A 21,745-nucleotide genomic window follows, 5' to 3' on the forward strand; every position below is an offset into this window, starting at 1 on the left:
AACTACTCCTTTTGGGAGTACCCCTGCCTTTGGGGCTTCAAGTACCCTATCCTTTAGCTTTGGGTCGATTATTAGCTAATCTACTTCTGCATTCGGGAGCAGTCCAACTGGTAATTTTTCTCCTTTAGTTCTCAAAGTTCTCCATTTGTTGAGTGGTTTAAGATTCATACCAATTATATCATAAAAAGTACTTGGTTTTGAAGATTTTTTTTTTTTTTGCAGCTATTGTTTGACAATTCCTTTTTTCTTCGTTCTTCCTTATGATCTCTTATATGTTTCCCAATTTGGTTTTATGTGCTTTTACGTAGTAAGCCAGGCTACAACACCGGCATTTGGGAGCATCATTTACGGAAATCCTTAAGATGATATAAGCTTATGAAGTTTGAGTTTATTCAATGACATCTATCATGTATTTTCTCGTTTGTTATCAGGTATAAATTAAGTTCCTGATTTGCATTTCGAAGTTTTTGTTGTATACTTGTATTTTTTTTTTTTCATCAAGTGCACCTGAATTTGTTAGCTTTCTCCCGAGATCATACAAGCTTCTGAATTTTTATTCAATGACATGTATATATTCTTTCCTTGCAAAGCTTGCCGTGATATGTTTTCTCATTAATTTTAATTTCCTTTTCATACCCATTGAAAGATAATGCCTATTTTCAACGAAGCAAAGAATTCATTTTTTCTCATCTCCTTCATCTTGAGATTTGGTATAACAAGGAACATGAAATCCTCTCAAATTCCCTTTGTCAAGTGGTTGATAAGGAAAAGAGAGTGAAAGCTCTGAGAAACGTCTATAATAGCCATATGGATATTGAAACCATTCAGTTAACTCTGTGCTATAAAGAGTGGCTTAAAGTTGCAGGAAAAGCTCCTTATGTTTCCTCCTATGCCTGTGCCATCTATAGATAGTTATGCAACTTCAAGAAGAACATCATCAGATTCTTTCACTTTCCATTCTTCTATCAACAAAAATTTATAATTTTTTATTGATCTCAATATTAGTCTGTTAAGTATCTTAGTTTGTTAATTTCTCAGTACTAAGCTTGGAACTGTTTTTTTAAAAAAGTATTATTTTAGATTATATTGTGAAAGGCTACTTGGTAAAAAAATATCAGGCCGAGAGGTAATACCAAAGAAATAAATTTTGAACAAATATATATATAAAAAAAAAAAAAAAAAAAAAAAAAAAAAAAAAAAGCATAAGAGTGTAAAGGAGGCAAATGAGAGCAAATAGACCTTAAATTTTTCACTGATCTACTTTCCACTTGAATATGCTTTGAGTTTAGCAAATTAAATTATTTTCTAAATTGAACATTAATTAAGGTTGAAACTCAAGATTTTTTAACCTAAGAAACAACCCCAACATTTCAAAAAAAAAAAAAAAAAAAAAAAGAAACAACTAAAAATATTTGATAACACACTGATTATTGTGCATAGTGCTTGATAAACTTATTTTTATGTAAAAATGAATTTACAGTATCTTTGCATTATTGGAAATGAAGAATTAATTTCTATGTTGCACACTTGCATTCTAAAATAGGTCAATTATTGCATGGTTCAGGTTCAATACACTCTCACTTAAATATAGATTTTATTTACTTATTTTGAAAAAAAAAAAAAAAGACAAATCCATGTATTTGTGAGCATACGGAATTTCCCTCTCAACACATTGAATTTGTATTTTTTTTTTAATCACTTTTTATGGCTAGATGGAACCTATGAAAATAATAGACCCAATATCAGGGATGTGGTAAAAGTACTATAAATTAGAGACTCCATGTTGCCTATATATTGTACATCTATTAAGATTAAAAATTATCCTTATATTTATTTGTATATTTAAATTTTAATTTGCAAAAATAAATTAATATTAAAAGAAATATATGAAATATTAAATTAATTAAATTTATCAGACATATTTTTCTAGTTAAATTGGTATCTCTACTACATAAAAAAACACACACACATATATAAAGAATGAGCAAATTAAATTATTTTCTAAATTGAACTTCAATTAAGTTTGAAACTCAAAATTTTTTAACCTTAGAGACAATCTAGACATTTCAAAAAAAAAAAAAAAAAAAGAAAAGAAACAGTCCAAAACATTTGATGATAACACCCACAGGTTATTATGCATTAGTGCTTGATAAACTTGTTTTTGTATAAAATCGAATTTATACTATCTTTGTATTCTTGGAAATGAAGAATTAATTATAGTGTGACTATTTTTCATGAGTTATCTTTGCACTTTTTGCAAGATAATCATTTTTCGGAATGGTTCTTTGTTAGTTTAACTAGATATCAGTTTCTTTAGCTTTTTTTTTTTTTTTTCCTTCTCTCTCTATATTTTCCTCCCTTTCCTATATTTTTTTTCTAATTTAAAATGTGTTATTCTTTCAACAGGGTCGGCAGTCTTTTAAGACTGATATTGTAAATGAACCTGATGCTTCCTAGAAATGCTTCGTGTTAGATTGACTTCTGAAATACATAACAATGGAGGTACAAACTCCAAGAAAAAAGGAAGGAAAGAATTTATAACTTTTTTTATGGTAGAGGTTCATATTATTGCTATGAGCATCTTGGCAATTTTTTTAGGTATTTGTCAAAGAATGAGAAATTTTATTATTGTAATTAAAAACAATGAGAATGAGACTACGAATTTATGCTATACATTTCACATTGAAGTTTCATCTTTATGAAGAAAAATGATACACAAGAATTTATAAATCATATAGGACAAATGCTTGGCATTTGGGTACATTAAGCTTTATGGCATTATTATGTTTTTGTCTGTTGTTGAGATGGTAAATCACTCATTTTAAAGCATAATTAGTGGCAATTTTGTTGTTATAATGCTGCAAATTTAAATGTTATGTTATTGCAAGCAACACCATAATTTTATTTACCACAAATCATTTTTTATATTTAACATTATTTAATTACACCAAATAAGATTTAGATTCTTCTTTCTAACAATTTTATAATTCATAATTTATTAAAAATAATAATTTAATCAATTATAATAATTAATAAAATAATATTTAGTTACCCGCGTGCAAAGCGCGGTTTTTTTACTAGTATATATATAATTTTGAAACAAGAAAAAGTTTCAAAAAGCTGACTTAGCCTTCTATTCATTCAACATTCTTTTTTATCTTTTTCATTTCTTTTTATGTGTTGTGATTGGACATTTTTTTTAATCTAATCTCATTAATAAATATAACAAATATTTTGAATTATAAATTTAGCTTTAATCTAGAATTACTTGGACTTTAAAATTTGAAATTCAACATGATATCATATTTTACATATAAACTTCTCTCTCTCCCTCAAATACTCAGAGACTCAAATGATAATAGCAACTTCAATTTAAATATACTGCTGCCTCACCCCTTCTTCTTCAATTGAGGTATGATCTTTTCTTTTTCTTCTTTTTCTTTTTCCGTTTTATTTGTTTATTTATTATTTATTTATTGTAGTTTTTTAAGGCAAAGGTATGATATGATTTTTTTTTCTTCTTTTTCTTTTTCTTTTTCTTTTTTTTAAATTTTTTTGCAGTTTGTTAAGGCAAAGTATGATATGATCCTTTTTTTTTTTCTTCTTTTTCTTTTTCTTTTTTCTTTTAAATTTTTTTGCAGTTTGTTAAGGCAAAATATGATATGATCCTTTTTTTTTTTTTTTCTTCTTTTTCTTTTTCTGTTTTTTTAGAATTTTTGCAGTTTTTTAAGGCAAAGTCTTCATTATTAAGTTATCAACTACCGCTCTTAGTAACTCAAAGCGAGATCAGATTCACAAAAGATGAAACTTTGTCTATTTATTTATTTTATTTTATATTTTTGTAAAGTCTTCATTATTGGGTTATCAACTAGCATTTTTAGTAACTCAAAGCGTGATCAAAATTAAAAACATTGGATCACAAAATATGGAACTTTGTCTATTTATTTATTTTATTTTTATATGTTGTGTTTATTGCAATATTTTTTTTTTTTTTTGAAATCAAGGAGTGACGCACCCATTTCGAATCCATGGATAGGATGTAAAATAATTTTTTTCATGTGATTTTTAAGCATTAATTGAAACATATTGGAAAAAAATAGTAAATAAAAAGATAAATATATAATAACTCAAATACTAGCCTAACTTTAGGAAAATATTACCAATTTCAATCCTATATAAAAATCCAAACACTATTCAAATAAAATTTTTATAATGATATTGATTTCAGATTTAAATTTCCTAACCTTGGATATAAAAGTTTATTTGGTGATACAATCTATTTCCTTATAGACAAATATGAAAAGTTTGATATTTTATAATTATTTTTATATTTTTAATTGATATTATGAAGTTGAGGTTTAAATTGTAAAAGATTAATCGGGTTGAAAATTATGAATTTTCTAAAAGTGAAAAAATTATATGTATTTTTTTACTATGTAATCAAGAACTTTTGATAAATCTTAATAAATTGATCTTAGAAACAAAATAGATTCATGAAATTATTATTGAGAGAAAAAAGGATAATCCACCAAACTAATCACGTTTGAGTAGGTGAAGAAAATTCCTAAAAATTGATGGTTATTTCTTTTTAAATCACAAAAAGATCTTACACTTCAAATTTGATTAACAAAAAATGTTTAAGAATTAAACAAAAAATAATTAAACTAAAATTCCAAAAAGACAAAGTAAAATTATGCGGGATTATCAATTTTTTAACTAAAAACCTAATTTGATTAAAAAAAAACAAATAACTTTACTTATTTTTAAAAAAATTAAATTGAATAGAATAAATATAAATATAAATATAAGTTTATTTTGAACAAAATAATCTAGGAGTTAAATCTTAAAACAGAGGTATGACTTTTTTTGCGGCAAATGACACCTGGCAATCATTAGTAATGACAACTTTCATTGCATTTGTTTTGTCAAACTTTAACAACTAAAGGGTAAACTTGTCCTTTAACAATATTGGAAGGGTAAAGTTGTTTGAGAAATAGTGAATTTTATTTCCGTTTTCGTACGATTCTCGAACTACGAATTTTGCTAGAATATACGTTCATGCATACTAATTTTGCATTTCTTAAATTTTTTGATTTTTAAATTTTAATCTTTTAAAAATGTTAAAATATTTTTTTGTTTTCTTAATAAAAATTTAGATTTAGTTGAACCGAAAAGTAAATTCATTATAAAACTTAAACTGATAATTGAATACAATTGAAATTGGTTTATCCATTGAATCTTGATAACGGTTAGAAAATAATAATAGTCTAAGCAATAGTCTTTAGTATACAAACCTCTTTAAAATGTCATTAGCCTTTTATGTAGATAGCTTTTACTTTATATACATGTTGGGAGTGAGGTACGCGATCGTGGTAGCACAAAATCCAGGCATTATCCTTTGGGATCTCGCCCCTATCTCTCATGTTTGTTATGGGGAGTGATCCTTGGGTATCTGGTAAAATCCTCATTTATCACATGTCTTTTAACATCCTTCTCGGTCCACCCGTTAACCCGAATGAATCGAGTCGAGATACTACAATCTGGGTGAACTTATGTCTTGTCATGTTGATATCATCTGTATGCTACATATGATGTCATGCTGTTGCTTTATGCATCATTTATATATAGATATTTACTTAATAGTTACAAGACATTACATTATTTTCAAAATGAAATGGGCCCAACTATGTGCCCTGTACATGCCACAGAACTAAAATATCAAAATAAGTAGCTACCCTGAAGACTAGGTCTTCAAAAGATAAACTGCAGCAGTTGTAAAGATGACTCTCTACGGTCCAGACCCAAAACCTGCAAGTTAAAACAGGTAACTTGCTGAGCAAATAAAGCTCAGTGGATATCTTAACTTAATAAGAACCAAATAAATAAACATGTAATCAAACATATCATTACACTTTCATGATCTTACCGGCTATTCATTATGCTGTATGAATTATGCAACTTTTATTAAACATCGTATAATTTATAAATACTAATATCTTATAACTGTATGGCTCCATAAGGTTACAGTGAAACGTAAGTGATAAGAAGAACTGTATTAAACTGGATGAATACTGTATAGTTGGATTGCTATGACCCGTATATAATCATATTCACTCAACGGCCTGTAGCCAGAGTACCACACTGTATGAGGCGCAGATCTGCTATCCTATGTCGTGACATAGTCTTATCTACGTGGTTTCTACCTAACCTCAATGGAGCATATTATCTATATTTCAATAATACAATAAACATATTAAATTATTTATAAAATGCATAAACCATACTGTTTACCTGTATGCTGTCTCATTCTGTAAGTTCCTAACTTGTTTCATGCTTTAAGAGGATTTCATAGACAACTACAAGTAATCTCTAATGAGTAATAATGCAAACAATTGATAACTTGTAAAGGAACTTGCATGAAAATAATCTAACTGTTGCACCCGCGACGCAACTCTTACTAATCTTTATGTAACTTAATTTATACCATTCAGATTAAGGAAATTCTTGATTTTAATTTAATTTAACTTAGAAGGTTAAATTCAGTAAAAATCTTAGGCTGAATGAATCTACATATGCATCCCAACATCATTTCTAATGTAGCCTTGAAATCTGCCAGGGCAGCCTGTACATGTTTCACAAATTCTAGCATAACTTTTTCTTCATAAGTCCAATTTGGGTATTTCTAAATTCTATGGTTAGCTAACACATTATGGTACAAATATTTCTTCTATCACATCTCTTAAATATGTTGGTAAAGTAGTCAAATATTGAGCTAAAATAGCAACTTCCAGTAGCCTGCACAGTTTGTACCATTTTAGTAATATCTTTCAATTTGTAAGTCCAATTTGGGTAATTTTAAATTATATGGTTAGCTAACACATTAGGTTACAAGTATTTCTTCTATCACATCTCTTAAATATGTTGGTAAAGTAGTCAAATATGGAGCTAAAGTAGCAACTTCCAGTCCGCCTAGCTTTTGGTTTCCAGCCTGCACAGTTTGTACCATTTTGGTCATATCTTTCAATTTGTAAGTCCAATTTAGGTAATTCTAAATTCTGTGGTTAGATAACACATTAGGGTACAAATATGTCTTCTATCACATCTCTTAAATATGTTGGTAAAGTAGTCAATATGGAGCTAAACTAGCAACTTCCAGTCCGCCCAGCTTTTGGTTTCCAGCCTGCACAGTTTGTACCATTTTTGTCATATCTTTCAATTTATAAGTCCAATTTAGGTGATTCCAAAGATCATGGACAGCTAAAACATAAAGGAACAAATAACTATTTTATACCATGTCCTAATTCCATTGTTAAATAGGTTCAAATTTATGTTGAATTTACCGGTCAGTTTTCCAACAAACCTGTTTCAGCATGAAATCAATATCCAATTCATCCCATGCCTTATCAACATTCTCAGACCTATTATCCAACATTTAGCAAAATATCATATTACTATCATCATGTTACACATACTCCCATGCAAAAAGTTGTTAAACTAAAAGAGATATCAAACCTTCAACCAAAAAGCTTTAAACCTTCTTCTTAGCTTCCTTTTTCTTCTAACTTTGAGCTCACCTTTCCTATACATAATAACATCTTATTAATAATCCAACATATCACAAAATTATGAAATTCAAGAAATTCAATTTACTTGAATAGAGTTTCAGGTTGAATTTAATGCTTGAATACCATTAGAAATGATGGAAAAAGTAAGGTTGAATATGAAGGTAGATAAAGGAGATGAAGATGACGATGAAGGAGGAGATGGAGAAGGTAAAGTGAAATGGAATTTTCGGGTAACCTCTGAATATATCTGCTAGTATGTTAAAAATTACCAAATAGTACCTAAATTTTCAATATTTTACAATTTAATTCCTAAACTTTATACTTCATTTCAATTAGGTCCTAATCCTTATACTTTTATTTCAATTGAGTCTACATCTTTATGTTTCATTCAATTAAGTCCAATTCTTTTATTTATTTAATTTAAATCCCATTCTACCCCATTCTAGACTCTAATGGCTCGAACCGGGTTCTGGTTCGGCCTAACTCGACTCGACTCTCTAAATGCAATGACTCGATTCTGTAGGATGTCACATGTCCCCCCCCCCTCTTAAGTGGGCGAGATAATGATGCCTGAGTTCAACTCACCTGGCCAGAGCCTTCATATGCCCGAATACATGTAGATTGGCTTGTCTAGGGTTAGGCGTTACCTAGCGTGATGACTTCTGAGAACATGGGCCTCATCAAATGGACAAATTGGGCCTGTTGCTAGCGGCCCATATGGTCCATACTATCAAAAGTAGTGGACATCAAGGGTTTTATATAAAAAACACGATGTAACCGCCATTTTTAAAGACAGTTGCGCTTTTTGAATTTGAAAAGGCGACACTTCAGTGGTTGCAGCGCCTCCAGTCTTGGCAACATTTTAGGAGATTTTCTTGCTTTATAAGGAGCGATGATTACATTTCTAGGATTTTACTTCAATTACTTCTAGATTGGCTCTTTTTTGCACTTTCCTTCTGTCTTTTTAGTTCTTCAGGTAACTTTTACTGTTATCTTTCTTTTCATATTTTCTCTCTAAATTTTATTTGAAAAATGAGTTATCATCATTGGGATAAGTGTAAGGTCCTCGTTCATGAGCTTTCTGAGTTCTTGGGTCACGACTGTAAGGAGCTGGGTTTGGAGGAGGATAACCTGGGTTCTGAGTTAGGTTTTGAGGAAGAAGTCTAGTTGCTCAAACGAAGGTTACAAGATATGACTGCCTCTAAATGCCGAAGGGGCCCTGGTTTGGCTTCTAATTGGGAGACTGGGATCACTATCCCCTTCTTGCAAGATGAAACTACTCCCGAGCCGCAAGAGTACAAATCAGCTCGTCCCAAGCAATGTGTCAAGAACCTTGACTCCATGCTAACCGAGCAAGATCTAGAGCATATTCGTGCTCGATATTTCATCCCTACCGAGTACACACTAAGAGTTCCCCCTTTTGGGATGAAAGCTAACGCTCGACTGGATCGAAAGACTCTCATCCTATATGTGGAGGATTACCGAGCAGGAGTGAGGTTTCCTCTTCCGAGGATCCTTACTTCCTTTTGTAATGAGTGGGGGGTGACTGTCAGTCAGATTGCTTTGAATAACATCTAAATAATTTTGGGTGTGGACATCATAGCTCGCTAAGAGAATTTTAAGCTCAACGTGCATCACCTCCATAACATGTTTAATTTTGCCTGGCGAGAGGGTAAAGATCATCCTCACTTAAAGTCTCGCAAGGATTTCAACTTGTTTCCTCTAAAGAGCTCATCCCTTAAAGGGAGGTGAAAAGAGAAGTTTTTCCTTCTTAACCACTTGGATGGGTTCAAGGTGCCCACTCAGTGGTATCTAGGGGCGTTTCGTGTAAGTCATCCTCGGGATCTATATGTAATGGAGGAGAGGCATATTGAGATTAATGAAGCGACATGCCTTGAATCCTCCACCCCTTCTCCTTTTGCTTGATGCGAATATCCCGGCTGGGGCACGTCCTCGGGTTTTTACAAAAAGAAAAGCTCTAAAGGGTGAGCGAGGTTTCTTTGTTCCTATTGCCCTGTTACTAACTCTCTTTGCTTAAATTACTTTCTTTTACAAAAATGCCTCCAAGACTTACAAGGGATATGGTGGAACGTACGTCGACTAACTGCGGTTAGCGACTGGCCGCTCGGACAAGCTAGAGTCCCGTAGCGGGCATAGAGAATCCGGACAATGCTACTCGGTGATCTGAAGTGGTGAATATAGCTTCTCCTTTGCATCCTATTGTGTAGGAATTGCCCCCTGTTGAGTTTCTAGTTGTATCTGATCCTGTTGCTCTGGCTCCTCCTTTTGCCTAAAAAAGCACCGAGTTTCGTCAGAAGGGTAAACGTTAGCACACTAATGAGGAGCGTAGCTCTCATGTGTCAGAGAAAGGCCTCAAGCTGTGTACGGTTGTGCGGAGGAAGTATGGGAAGGATGCTTCTGTTAGCAGCAGTGAGGTAGCTCAGGCGCTTGGAGCCCAATGTGTTCTTCTGTTGGATCTATCGCGTCAGGAGGATTTGGAAGAAGAAACTTTTTTAGACCAGATTGATAGTGGGCTTTTCACAGTATTTACACTTCCCTTCTCTTCTATTCATTTTCTCTTTTACTCTTCGTCTATTTTTCTTTTTACTTGTTTAATCGTTATGCATAGTTGGAGAGCGCTCATAACAATGTCCGCCGCCGGATGAGAGAGGCACGGGAGATGGCCACCACTCTGCAAGAGGACTTGGAAGCTAAGACGGCAAGGACAGAGAGATTAGATGGTGATATCTAAACCCAGGCTTTGAAGCATAGCTGTTTTGTGGGGGACTTGGAGGAGAAAATCCGATCCCTTATAAAGAACAGGGATACCCATTCAAAGGCCTCTCTAAGAGCAAGTGCCCAAGTAGACGAGCTATCTAGCCGAGTAGAGGAGGGGGAGGCAGCGGTCTGCCAAGCCCGAGCAGACGTTGTGTGTGCTAAGGAAAATGTTGACTTCGCCACCAGGGCTGTGAATGATATGTTGATGCGTCAATCTGATCTTATACTGGCCAAGCCCCACTCTAGGTTTCTTGAGGGAGATTGGGCCTCTATGAGTGAGGTTGATGTATATAAAGACCTGGAAATAAAGGAAGTGGAGCTTGCAGGTGGCAACACTATGAGTGTTGATGCTCCGGACCATCAGGTGGATACTATCACTGAGGATACTCTCACTGGGGCGGTTGGAGGTGCCCCTATTGTGGAGTAGTGCTAGGGTTGTAATTGATATTTTCTTTTTGCTGTATATAGACGAGCATTGTGCTTTTATCATTATTTTCTGTTTGTGTATTTCTCCTTCTTCTACTTTTGCTTTTGTCTTTTACCAAAGTTCTGCTATGTGGTGATTCGCCTCTTTAGTTCATATGCGATTGGCTTTTTATTTCACTTGGTACCTTCATTCTTCTTCTTTTTTTTTTTTTTGTTTTTTTTTTTACAGAACTCTCTTTGAGTTTATTTAAGATTAATAGGGGCTCAGCCTTTTTTTTTTTTTTTTTTTACTTAGGTGTTCTTGCCTCGAGTATGAGATTGATAGGGGCTCGGCCCTTTACGTTACTTAGGCATTTTTTGCCCTTAAAGAACCCTCTTCGAGTTCAGATGAGATTGATAGGGGCTCGGCCCTTTAGTTTACTTAGACATTTTTTGCCCTTAAGGAACCTTCTTCGAGTTCATATGAGATTAATAGGGGTTCGGCCCTTTAATTTACTTAGGCATTTTTTTACCCTTAAGGAACCCTCTTCCATACTTGGTCTTCCATTTCGAAAGTTCTTTTTCTAACTCTTCTGTTATGGTATTTTGCCATTTGCTGTCGCCGAGCAGTTGCTTTAATTGATGCTTTGTTTCTTTTTTCTTCCATTAAGTCTAAGTCAATTCTTAGGGACTCGGAGTTATTGTCCTCGCTATATGACTGTACCCTTCCCCTGGGCATCCCTATCTCTACCACTATAAAAAAAATGCACTTTTACGATCGATTTTTGCGACCGATATAGGTTGGTCGCAATATTGAGATGATATTGCGACCAATTGCGATGATTGTTAAAGTAACAGAGATTTAATATGCACCGACAGATTTGCGACCAAACTGTAACAAGTTTAGCGATGGAATTGCGACCGCAAGTAGATCCATCGCTAATTCTAGCGGTAATAATTTCCGCCAGTTTGGTTTCCACATTGCGACGAATTTGTGACAGAATTTGTGATGGATTTGTGACCGTTTCACAATCCATTGCAAAATTGCGCGCTGCCGTTCAGCGTGAAATTTAGTTTCTTGTTTGTACGGGATTAGTGACTGATTTGCAACCGATGTTTTTGTGACCGATTGGTTTGGTTGCAGGTCGATTGCAATTTGTTTGACAACAAAGCGACATCGCAGGATTAAAAATTGCAATCGAGTTTTTTAATAAATTTCGGTCGCAAAAAAATAGGGCTTTATAAACCCTCGGTTGCCTTGGCGCAATTGCAATAGCTTCTTCTCCTCTCTTCTCTATTGCAGCACCGTTTCCAGCCGTGTCCTTCTCCTCTCTGTTGCAGCGCCCGTCATCAAAGAAGCCCCTGTCACCGAAGATTACACCATCATTCACCTGGTCAGGTAGGTGCTCTTACCCTTTTATTTTATCTACATTTTGTTTTTATATTGCAAAATAATTTATAGTTTATTGCGATTTTATGTTGATTTTGTTTTTTGTTTTTTATTTTTTGTAAATTGTTTTTTATTTTGTGTGAATCTTGATTCGTTTTTTGTTGTGATTTTTACTAGATAATACATTTTTAGTTGTAAATAGGATTTGTTGGAAATAGAAAATGACCTTAAATCTGAAAATTGTAAAAAATAATGCTCAATTATTATAAATAATTGTAATTTGTAACAAAAAAAATTAATGAGTGTAATTTATAACACTAGTTATAATATTGAAATAAGTTATAGTATTGAAATAATTGTAATTTATAATAAAAAAAAATAATGAGTGTACTTTATAACACTAGTTATCGTATTGAAATAATTGTAATTTATAACAAAAAAAAAAAAATAATGAGTGTAATTTAGAACACTAGTTGTTAGTATTGAAATAAATTATAGTATTGAAATAATTGTAATTTGTGACAAAAAAAATTAATAAGTGTAATTTATAACACTAGTCATAGTATTGAAATAAGTAATAGTATTAAAATAATTGTAATTTGTAACCGAAAAAAAATTAATGAGTGTAATTTATAACACTAGTTATAGTATTGAAATAAGTTATATTATTGAAATAATTGTAATTTGTAACGAAAAAAATTAATTAGTGTAATTTACAACACTAGTTATAGTATTGAAATAAGTTATATTATTGAAATAATTGTAATTTGTAACGAAAAAAAGTTAATGAGTGTAATTTAATAGTAATCAAAATTTATACTAATCAAATTTAAAAAACTAACTTACAATAATGTATTGAAATTTATTTTTTTTAAATTACTTGATGTTGATTTGTGTTTTCATTTGAGTGGAAATTACATGAATGATGCGTTTGAGTTTGAGGCCTAGTAGTAGCCATTTTGACTTTTAAGAATGTTAGGATAATATAGAAGTGTTTATATGAGTGTGTTTTTACTTGAGATTTGATTATGTTATGCTGAAGTGCTGTCGAAATTTTTTTAAAAATTGAATATGAGGAATCGTACACTTACTGATATTATAGTAAGTTTACATATATATAGTTACCCTTATTATAGAAATAACCTTAGTAAGTTAGAAATATAAATGGAACATTACTTTTGGTCTGTTTTAAGGATGATTTAGGACTAATGCAATTACATATAATTTGCCCTTTATAAACAAAGTGTTAATTACGTAAAAAAATGCGGACTAATCGAAATTGGATGTACTGGGGATACGAGGTCAGTGGGATATTAAGAAAAGAATTCTTGCAAGGATTGGAATCATTTATATAGTTTGCAGTTGGTAATCCCAGTTGTATGAATGGTAATAAGTTGAGGTATCCATGTAATCACAAGAAGTGTCAAAATAGAGCCTTCTTAGATATCAATACAATTAAACTTCATTTATGCAAAAATAGGTTCGTGGAAAATTATTACGAAAGGATACATCATGGTGAATCTCGAGTTTCTAGTGGGTCAGACCACTTTATTTCTGTAAGTTCAGAAGGTCAGCTTTTGCAATTTCAGTATGGTAATCGATGCAATGATATGGTAATCGATGCGGTTAGAGCAGAATTCCATTGAAACAATATGGAGGAATCGCCAAACTATGTAACACAACAATTGTTTGACATGTTAAGTGCAGCTAACAGTGAACTGTGGCCTGGATGTAAGAATCATTCAGTTCTATCTGTAGTGACATGATTACTACACATGAAAACAGAGCACTATTTTTCAGAAAGCTGTTATGATGATTTTGTGCAGTTATCAAAAGAAATATTGCTTGAAGGCCATTCGATGATGGATGATTTTTATCGAACAAAAAAATTAGTTCGGGGATTAGGACTACCCGTGGAAAAGATTGATTTTTATGAAAATAATTGTATGATATATTGGGGTGTTGACTCCGAATTAAGAGAATGCAAGTTTTGTAATCTTCCAAGATATCAACGGCGGGGTCAAAGGACTGGTAGAGTATAAAGAGAGAAGGCTTTCAAGAAGATGTATTATTTCCCACTTGTTACTTGCCTTCAAAGGTTATATGCATCTAAGGCGACAGCTAAACACATGAGATGGCATGCTTTGCATGAATATGAGACTGGTATAATGACTCATCCGTCAGACTCTAAAGCCTGGAAACACTTTGATAACAATCATCCTGTGTTTGCTACTGAGATGAGAAATATGAGATTGGGGCTTTGTACTGATGGGTTTCAGTCGTTTGGCCAATCAGGACAACAATATTCATCATAGCTTGTCATTGTCAAACCATATAATCTACCACCCTCAATGTGTATCAAAGATGAATACATGTTTTTGTGTGTTATTGTACCTAGCCTTAATAATCCGAAATACAAAAATGATGTATTTCTACAAACCTTGCTTGCTGAACTTAATTATTTATGGGATTATGGGGTTGAAACGTTTGATATTTCAGTCAATTAGAATTTCATAATGCGAGCTGCTTTGCTTTGGACCATCAGCAATTTTCCAACATTTGGAATGTTATCTGGGTGGAGTACGGCAGGCAAATTGGCTTGTCTTATGCATGGAAAACACTAATGCATTTACACTAAAAAATGAAGGTAAACAATGTTGGTTTGATTGTCATTGCAATTTCTTACTAGAATCTCACCTTTGGAGGGGAAATCGACAATGCTTTAAAAAGAACACGACTATTGCTGATCGCCCTCTACCTGTGAAGTCTGGAGCTGAAATATTACAAGAAATTGAAGATCTGGGGCTTATGAAAGTTACAGAGTTAGGTGCAAAAGAGGTAAATGATAGAATTGGTCGGAATAGTGGATGGAAAAAGTGAAGCATCTTCTGGGATTTGCCATACTAGAGTTCACTTCTTATCCGTCATAACCTTGATGTGATGGACATAGAAAAAAATGTGTTTGAAAATCTGTTCAACACTGTCATGAACATTGACGGGAAATCCAAGGACAATGCAAAAGCGAGAGCAAACATGAAGGAAATTTATCGTCAACCAAAACTTGAGTAATCTGTAGTTACTGGAAAGTTTCCAAAGGCATGTTATTCTTTAGATAAACCCCAAAGGAAAGTATCATGCTTATGGTTCCGATCATTGAGGTTTCCAGATGGATACTATTTAAATATGGGTAGATGCATCGACATGAGGAAATACAGATTGTTTGGCATGAAAAGCCATGACTGTCATGTTTTCATGCAAAGATTGATTCCTGTGGCATTCCGGGAATTATTTCCAGGGAAAATTTGGGAAGCAATGACATAATTGAGTCTCTTTTTCAAGGACTTGACGATGATTGTTATCCGATGCGATGATATGGACCAATTAGCGCGAGAAATCCAAGTAATGATATGCAAATTAGAGCGAATTTTTCCTCTCGGCTTCTGTGATTCTATGGAGTATATGCTGGTTCATTTGCCCCATGAATGTCGTATAGTAGGACCGGTACAATATAGATGGATGTATCCATTTGAGAGGTGAATCACTAACATCCTATTCTAATCATTACAATGTTTATCCAACTCATATTTACACATTGTCTTTGTACAATTATAGACAACTGCAGAAAATTAAAAAGAATATGCGCAATAAGGCAAAGGTCGAGGGATCAATTTGCAATGCATATTTGGTGCAAGAAGCTTCCACCTTCTGTTCACACTACTTCGAACCACATGTTTACACCAAGCATCGGAGAGTGCCATGTAATGATGACGGAGGAGATCGAATAGAATCTAAGTTGAAAGGGAATCTAACAATTTTTCTTCTATCTTGAGCGTACGATTGGTAAATAATAAAAAAAAAAAAGACGATTGACTGATGCAGAAATACGAGTGACTCAAACCTATATTTTGTTGAATTGCGAAGAGATTACACCATTTGTACAGTAAGTATAAATCTTGTAGAGAGTCTAATCTTAAAAAATAGCTTAGTTAAATTATATTTATGATAATTTTTTTCGTTCATAAACATAAAATATATAAAGCTTTTACGACTACAAAATCCCAATTTGACTGATATTGCAGTTGACGCAAAACTAGACTCTGAATTTGCAGAATGGTTCAAATGTTATGTAAGTAACTTTCTAGTTACACAACATATATGTGTACATTCTTAGATTTTACTCGTGTCATTACTATTTCCCATAGGCTCGAAGCTCGGGAAGCGATGTTGATAACAGATTCATTACTGATCTAGTAAGGGGACCTCTAGCAGTTGCTAATGCCTACTCTGGCTACTTTGTAAATGGTTATAAGTTTCACACTAAAGGTTATGGGACAAGCAGAAAGACAATGAACAGTGGTGTTTGCATAGAGGGATCAAACTACAGTGACGAGTCAAAGTGATTTTTATGGCAAATTGGTTGAGGTTTTGGAGTTAGAATATCCATCCCTACCAATCAAGTGGACAATCTTATTCAAATGTGAATGGTTTGATCCTATGCCAAACATTGGCATAAAGGTTCATCCTAAGTATAATCTTATAGATATTAATCATAGAAGAAGATATACGAAGTACGAACCTTTTGGCGATGCAAGCTGCGCAGGTGTAGTATGTTCCATATCCACCATTAAAACGAGATCGTTGTGATTGGATGGCAGTATGTAAAATCAAGCCTAGAGCAGTTGGTCATGCAGTTGAAACCAAACAATCTGCTTTACTCGCAATATCTGAGCCATTTTAAGAAGTTGCGATTGATACGCAATCGATGCAAGTTGTTGTATCTGGATAAAGATGGATAAACATAGGATGCCATACCATAAGAGATGAGAGACTTTTATTGGGAAGAGTTTCAAGTATGATTTGGTTCAAGTTATATCTTCGTTCAATGTAATTAATAATCTGAATCTATGGGCCTTTACTTACTCTTTATGAAAATTATATTTTTAATTTTTGCAGAAGCATTTCGTATGGGAAGAGGCTATTACAGCTATGGTAAAAGTGGCCTGGGAGAAATTGTGCGCTCTATGGTATGCTGACTTCACTTATAGGATGCAAAAAAGCGATAAGAAGCAGCAGTGTGTATCTCAGGAGATATGGGAGAGCTGGCAGAAGGCTTGGGAGGATCCTGCACTCAAGAGAAAGTGTGAGATATTTACACAAAATAGGCACAGTGAGACTGGCGGTGACGGAGCAGGACCTTCCTGACACACAGGCGGATCAATATTTACTATAGAGACATGAGTCAATTAGTTACAGTTACAAAACTGATGTTTAATGAAATAACACCATATTAATATATCATACATAAAAATTCATTACAGGCTGAAAAATATGGTCGTTAGCCCACACTGATGGAGATGTTTACTTACACTCACACAAAGGACCACGATGGAAATATGTTTGTCGACAGACATGCGTTGGGCATCAATGTAAGTAACAATGAAGAATATTTACATTTACTCTCTAGTCTTCTTTGCATAAGTTCAATATAATAAAGCTTCCAACTGCATTCATTAATTAATTTGTTGTTTTCAGGAGAACGACATTACAACTCGCGAGCATGTTGTTTCTTCTCATGCTGGATTTGAAGCTGAGTCAAGAATTGATGAGTTAGCACTTTATCTGGAGATCGTAGGGGGCAAAAAGAAGAGGAAAGTATATGGCATTGGGTTTCAAGCATCACAGTTTTATTGCAGCTCAACATCTGATGTTTCTGCAGCCTCCTTACGACCACAGCCCGACCACAGTGCCGAGGAGATTAGTGCATTACAGACTCGTGTTGATACACAGGAGAGACAGCTTGTAAAGCTTAGAGCGCATGTCATGCGAATGTCCAGTCATCATGGTGCTGGTACTTCTTCCTCTGATCCTCTGTTGGCTATAGATCCACATGTTTCTATAGCTCTGCATCAGCCAATATCGTCTCCTCTTGATTCCGATACTGCAAACGATACCTTGGGCACTCCTGTAGATAGTATGACACATCCAACAGCTGATACTACTATTAATCCAGTAGACACTACACTGGCTCATCCAGAGGACCGACATCATAGATTTGATTTTGGACCATTTTAGATTTTCATGATTTTTTCATATTTTGTATAGTACATTACATTTATAGGTCCTTCTTAGATTGTTATTTTGTTGTGATGATGATTGTGATGTATATATATGTTGATTTTTGACAAGTGGAAAAATTATGGTTTTTAATATTATTTAATTATTTTTTTGCCTGCAATTATATTTTGTGACCGACTGACGACCGAACTGCAACTACATTATAACCGTTAAATTTAAATTTGTGACAGATCACCAACCAATCACTTTCAGAATTTGCGACCGCGTTTCATAATTGTGACCAACACTTTCTGCTACCAATTTGCGACAAGCTTCCAGAAGGAAAACACGACAAAAATTAGCGACCGATATTTATACATTTTTCGACAGCAAATTAGCGATCGCTTAGCCATTAGGTCGTAAAATTATTTGTGTCGAGCACTTTTGCGACTGATTAATGTCTGTTTTAAATCGGTTGCTATTTCTATTTAGCGAGCGATTTCTTATATTCAAATCGGTCGCAATTCAGTGATTTTTCTGTAGTGCACCAGTATGACTACCTCGACACCATATATAAGGGAGAATGATGTTTTGTAAGTGGAGCTTCTTGGGGTGGTCCTATAGGACCATAGGACACTATTCCATTCTTCGGTACAGCCGGTTCCTTCGTCTTCTAGTCTTTTCTTAATTCCATGCAATATAGTTTGGTTTGTGACCTCTGTTAGGCCATTGGTCTGCAGGTGAGCAACTGATGTGAAATGCAAGCTTATGCTCCAGTCAGAACAAAATTCTTTAAAAGGCGAGCGTCAAATTGTTTGCCATTATCTATGGCTAACTTGCTCGGGATTTCATACTGAAATAGCACTTCATTCTTTAGGAATTTTATAATGCATGTTGCAGTTATTATTGCTAGGGCTTCTACTTCTACCCATTCTAAGAAGTGATTAATTACTACCATTATGAATTTCTCTACCTTGTTGCTATCAGGAAAGGTCCCAGTATGTTTATTCCCTATTGGGCGAAAGGCCATGAGCTTCCAATGGGTTGCATGTTAGTAGTTGGCCTTCTCAATACTTTCCTATGCTTTTGGCGCAAGATACACCTTTTTATGTGGTCCCAGATGCCTTTTTTCATAATGGGCCAGTAATATCCAAGTAAGAGTATTTTTCTTAAAGTAGCTTCAACCCCTTCATGTGCACTACCAAGTCCTTTATTTACTTCCCAGGTAACGTAACTTGGCCCCTCTATGCCTAGACATCTAGCCCAGGGATGGGATTTGGATCTCCTGTATAGTATTTCGCTTTCGAGGGAGTAACTTATTGCTTGCCTGCTGACTTTGGTTGCTTCATTCTTATAGGAGGATAACTCGCTTGTTTCCAGATATCTTACAATGGGAGTCATCCAGTTCAGCTCGGTCATTATAGGAAACATCTCCTTGCCTTCGATGCTTGGGCTTGATAGTTTTTCTATTAGCACTCCTGCTAGCATTTCCTCATTTCTAGCTATGGTTTTAGCCACTGCATCAGTTGAATGATTTTTCGATCTAAGGATTTGTTTCATCTCCCATGTAGCCCCTTCCTTTTCCAACTGATTGAGTAACTGCTTTGTTAAGGTTTGGCATTTGCCCATGGATGGTTCTTTTAGTGTGACATTTCCTGCTACCTAGTTCACTACAAGTTGCGAGTCAGAGAATATGGTGATTGCTTCTGCTAGGACCTCCACAGCTATTTTTACCCCAATGATCAAGGCATCGTACTCAGCCATATTGTTAGTGCATGTAAAGGCTAGTTGCACCACATAATTGAGCCGAATTCTGCTCGGTCCTTTTAGGACTATCCCTACACCTGCTCCAGCAAATCAGCATGCCCCCTATATATGCATCTTCCACTGGTGTGAAGGATTCTCTTCTTATTTTTGAACTTCTAGCATGGTCATTTCTAGCACAAAGTCAGCTAATGTTTGTGGTTTTAAGGCCGAGTGAGGAGCATATTGGATGTCAAATTCTCCTAATCTGATGGATCACTTAACCATCCTACCAGAAGTTTCCGCTTGGTGCAGTATCTTCTTCAGAGGGAAATTAGTTCGGACACTATGGAATGTGCTTAGAAGTAGTGTGTTAACCTCGTCGAGGTTGTGAGTAAGGCAAATGCCAATTTCTCAATTCACGGGTATCTGAGCTTGGCTCCTCGTAACACCTTACTGACGTAATATATAGGGTGCTGCTCTCCTGCTTCTTCTCTTACTAATACTGAGGTTATAGTGGTCTTTGTAACCCACATGTACAAGTATAGTGTTTCACCTTCTTGAGGTCTACTGAGAAGTGGAGGTGAGTTAAGGAATTTTTTCAGTTTGTCCAATGAAAACATTTCATGTCTTTCAGTGTTTGGTAAAAAGGCATGCATCTTCTGGCTGTGCAGGATATGGATCTCCCGAGTGTTGTTATCCGCCCAATTAACTGTTGGACTTCATTTATGCTTCTTGGGGGAGTCACGGCTTGAATTGCTGCTATTTTTTCTGGATTGGCCTCGATTAATCTTTGGATATCATAAATCCCAAAAACTTTCCTGCTGGCACATCAAAGACACATTTATCCGGGTTAAGTTTCATGTTATATTTGGATAATACCTGAAATGTTGTCTCTAGATCTTTGGCATGGTCCTCTACATGCTTGCTCTTCACTGTCATGTCATCTGTATAAACTTCCATGGTTTTCCCAATTTGGTCTTTGAACATTATGTTAACTAACCGTTGCTATGTGGCTCTCGTACTTTTGAGGCCGAATGGCATTACCTCATAACAATACACTCCTCGGTCAGTTATGAAAGCAATTTTCTCTTTGTCAAGCTTGTTCATCTTGATCTAATGGTAACCTGCTACTGCATCCATGAAAATGTACGGTGGTTGAATCCACTAGTTGGTAAATGTTTGGAAGTGGGTAGGGATCCTTAGGGCAGGCTTTGTTCATGTCGATGAAATCGACACAGAGGTGCCATTTGCCGTTTGGCTTTGGGATGAGGACCACATTGGCTAGCCACTCTGAATAGTGTACCTCTCTGATAAAACCTACATTAATAAGCTTTTCAATTTCAACAGTACATACCTTCTGTCTGATTGGTCCATGGTTTCTTCTCTTCTACTTGACCGGCTTGATGCTTGGGTCAGTATTGAGCTTGTGGTTCACAGTGCCCGGGTCGATTCCTTTGATGTCCGCTGCAGTCCATGCAAAGTTTTACTTGTTTTTCCTATGTACGTCTTCTATGGAGTAAGTGTCTCCTCCGGGAGATTAGCTTCCACTTTTAGTGTTTTGTTTTCTTCAACGGTAATATCTATCAGTTCGCCCTCTGGCTCTGGATTCAACTCGGTATGAACCCTTGGTGTATCGAAAGGCTCAGCTATCTAAGGTTCACCAATCTCTAGGTTCGACACTTGTTTATCGACCTCAGGGAACATCTGGAGAGGGAGGGCGAGCTGCACTCTTTTGAGGGCCATGAGATATGCTTCCCTATCTACTTTCTGACTACCCTGACTACCATAATATTATCCGATTTAGAGT

General features: G+C 34.6%; 1 protein-coding gene and 1 pseudogene across 1 annotated transcript; one reads left to right on the forward strand and one right to left on the reverse strand.

Moving 5' to 3' along the window:
• Nucleotides 1–13,790: 13,790 nt before the first annotated feature.
• On the forward strand, nt 13,791–16,876 carry LOC149492717 (uncharacterized; annotated as a pseudogene).
• A 2,327-nt stretch (nt 16,877–19,203) lies between these two features.
• LOC149492718 (uncharacterized) lies at nt 19,204–20,898 on the reverse strand. The gene is made up of 2 exons (XM_089715925.1): nt 20,818–20,898; nt 19,204–19,854 (listed from the first exon to the last, which is right to left on the reverse strand). Exons 1-2 carry the CDS (start codon nt 20,896–20,898, stop codon nt 19,204–19,206), a joined length of 732 nt encoding a protein of 243 aa, XP_089572051.1.
• Nucleotides 20,899–21,745: the final 847 nt, after the last annotated feature.

Source organism: Jatropha curcas, chromosome 11, assembly GCF_041381405.1.
Source record: "Jatropha curcas cultivar XTBG-Jc1 chromosome 11, XTBG_Jcur_1.0, whole genome shotgun sequence".
NCBI lineage: Eukaryota > Viridiplantae > Streptophyta > Magnoliopsida > Malpighiales > Euphorbiaceae > Jatropha > Jatropha curcas.

What these genes read in the sequence shown, in the direction of transcription:
- LOC149492718 (XM_089715925.1), bottom strand. Translation starts at nt 20,898, where the DNA reads ATGGAAGTTTATACAGATGACATGACAGTGAAGAGCAAGCATGTAGAG. An exon ending in ATCTAGAGACAACATTTCAG is followed by an intron (nt 19,855 to 20,817) that starts GTATTATCCAAA and finishes GTAGTGAACTAG; the next exon opens with GTAGCAGGAAATGTCACACT.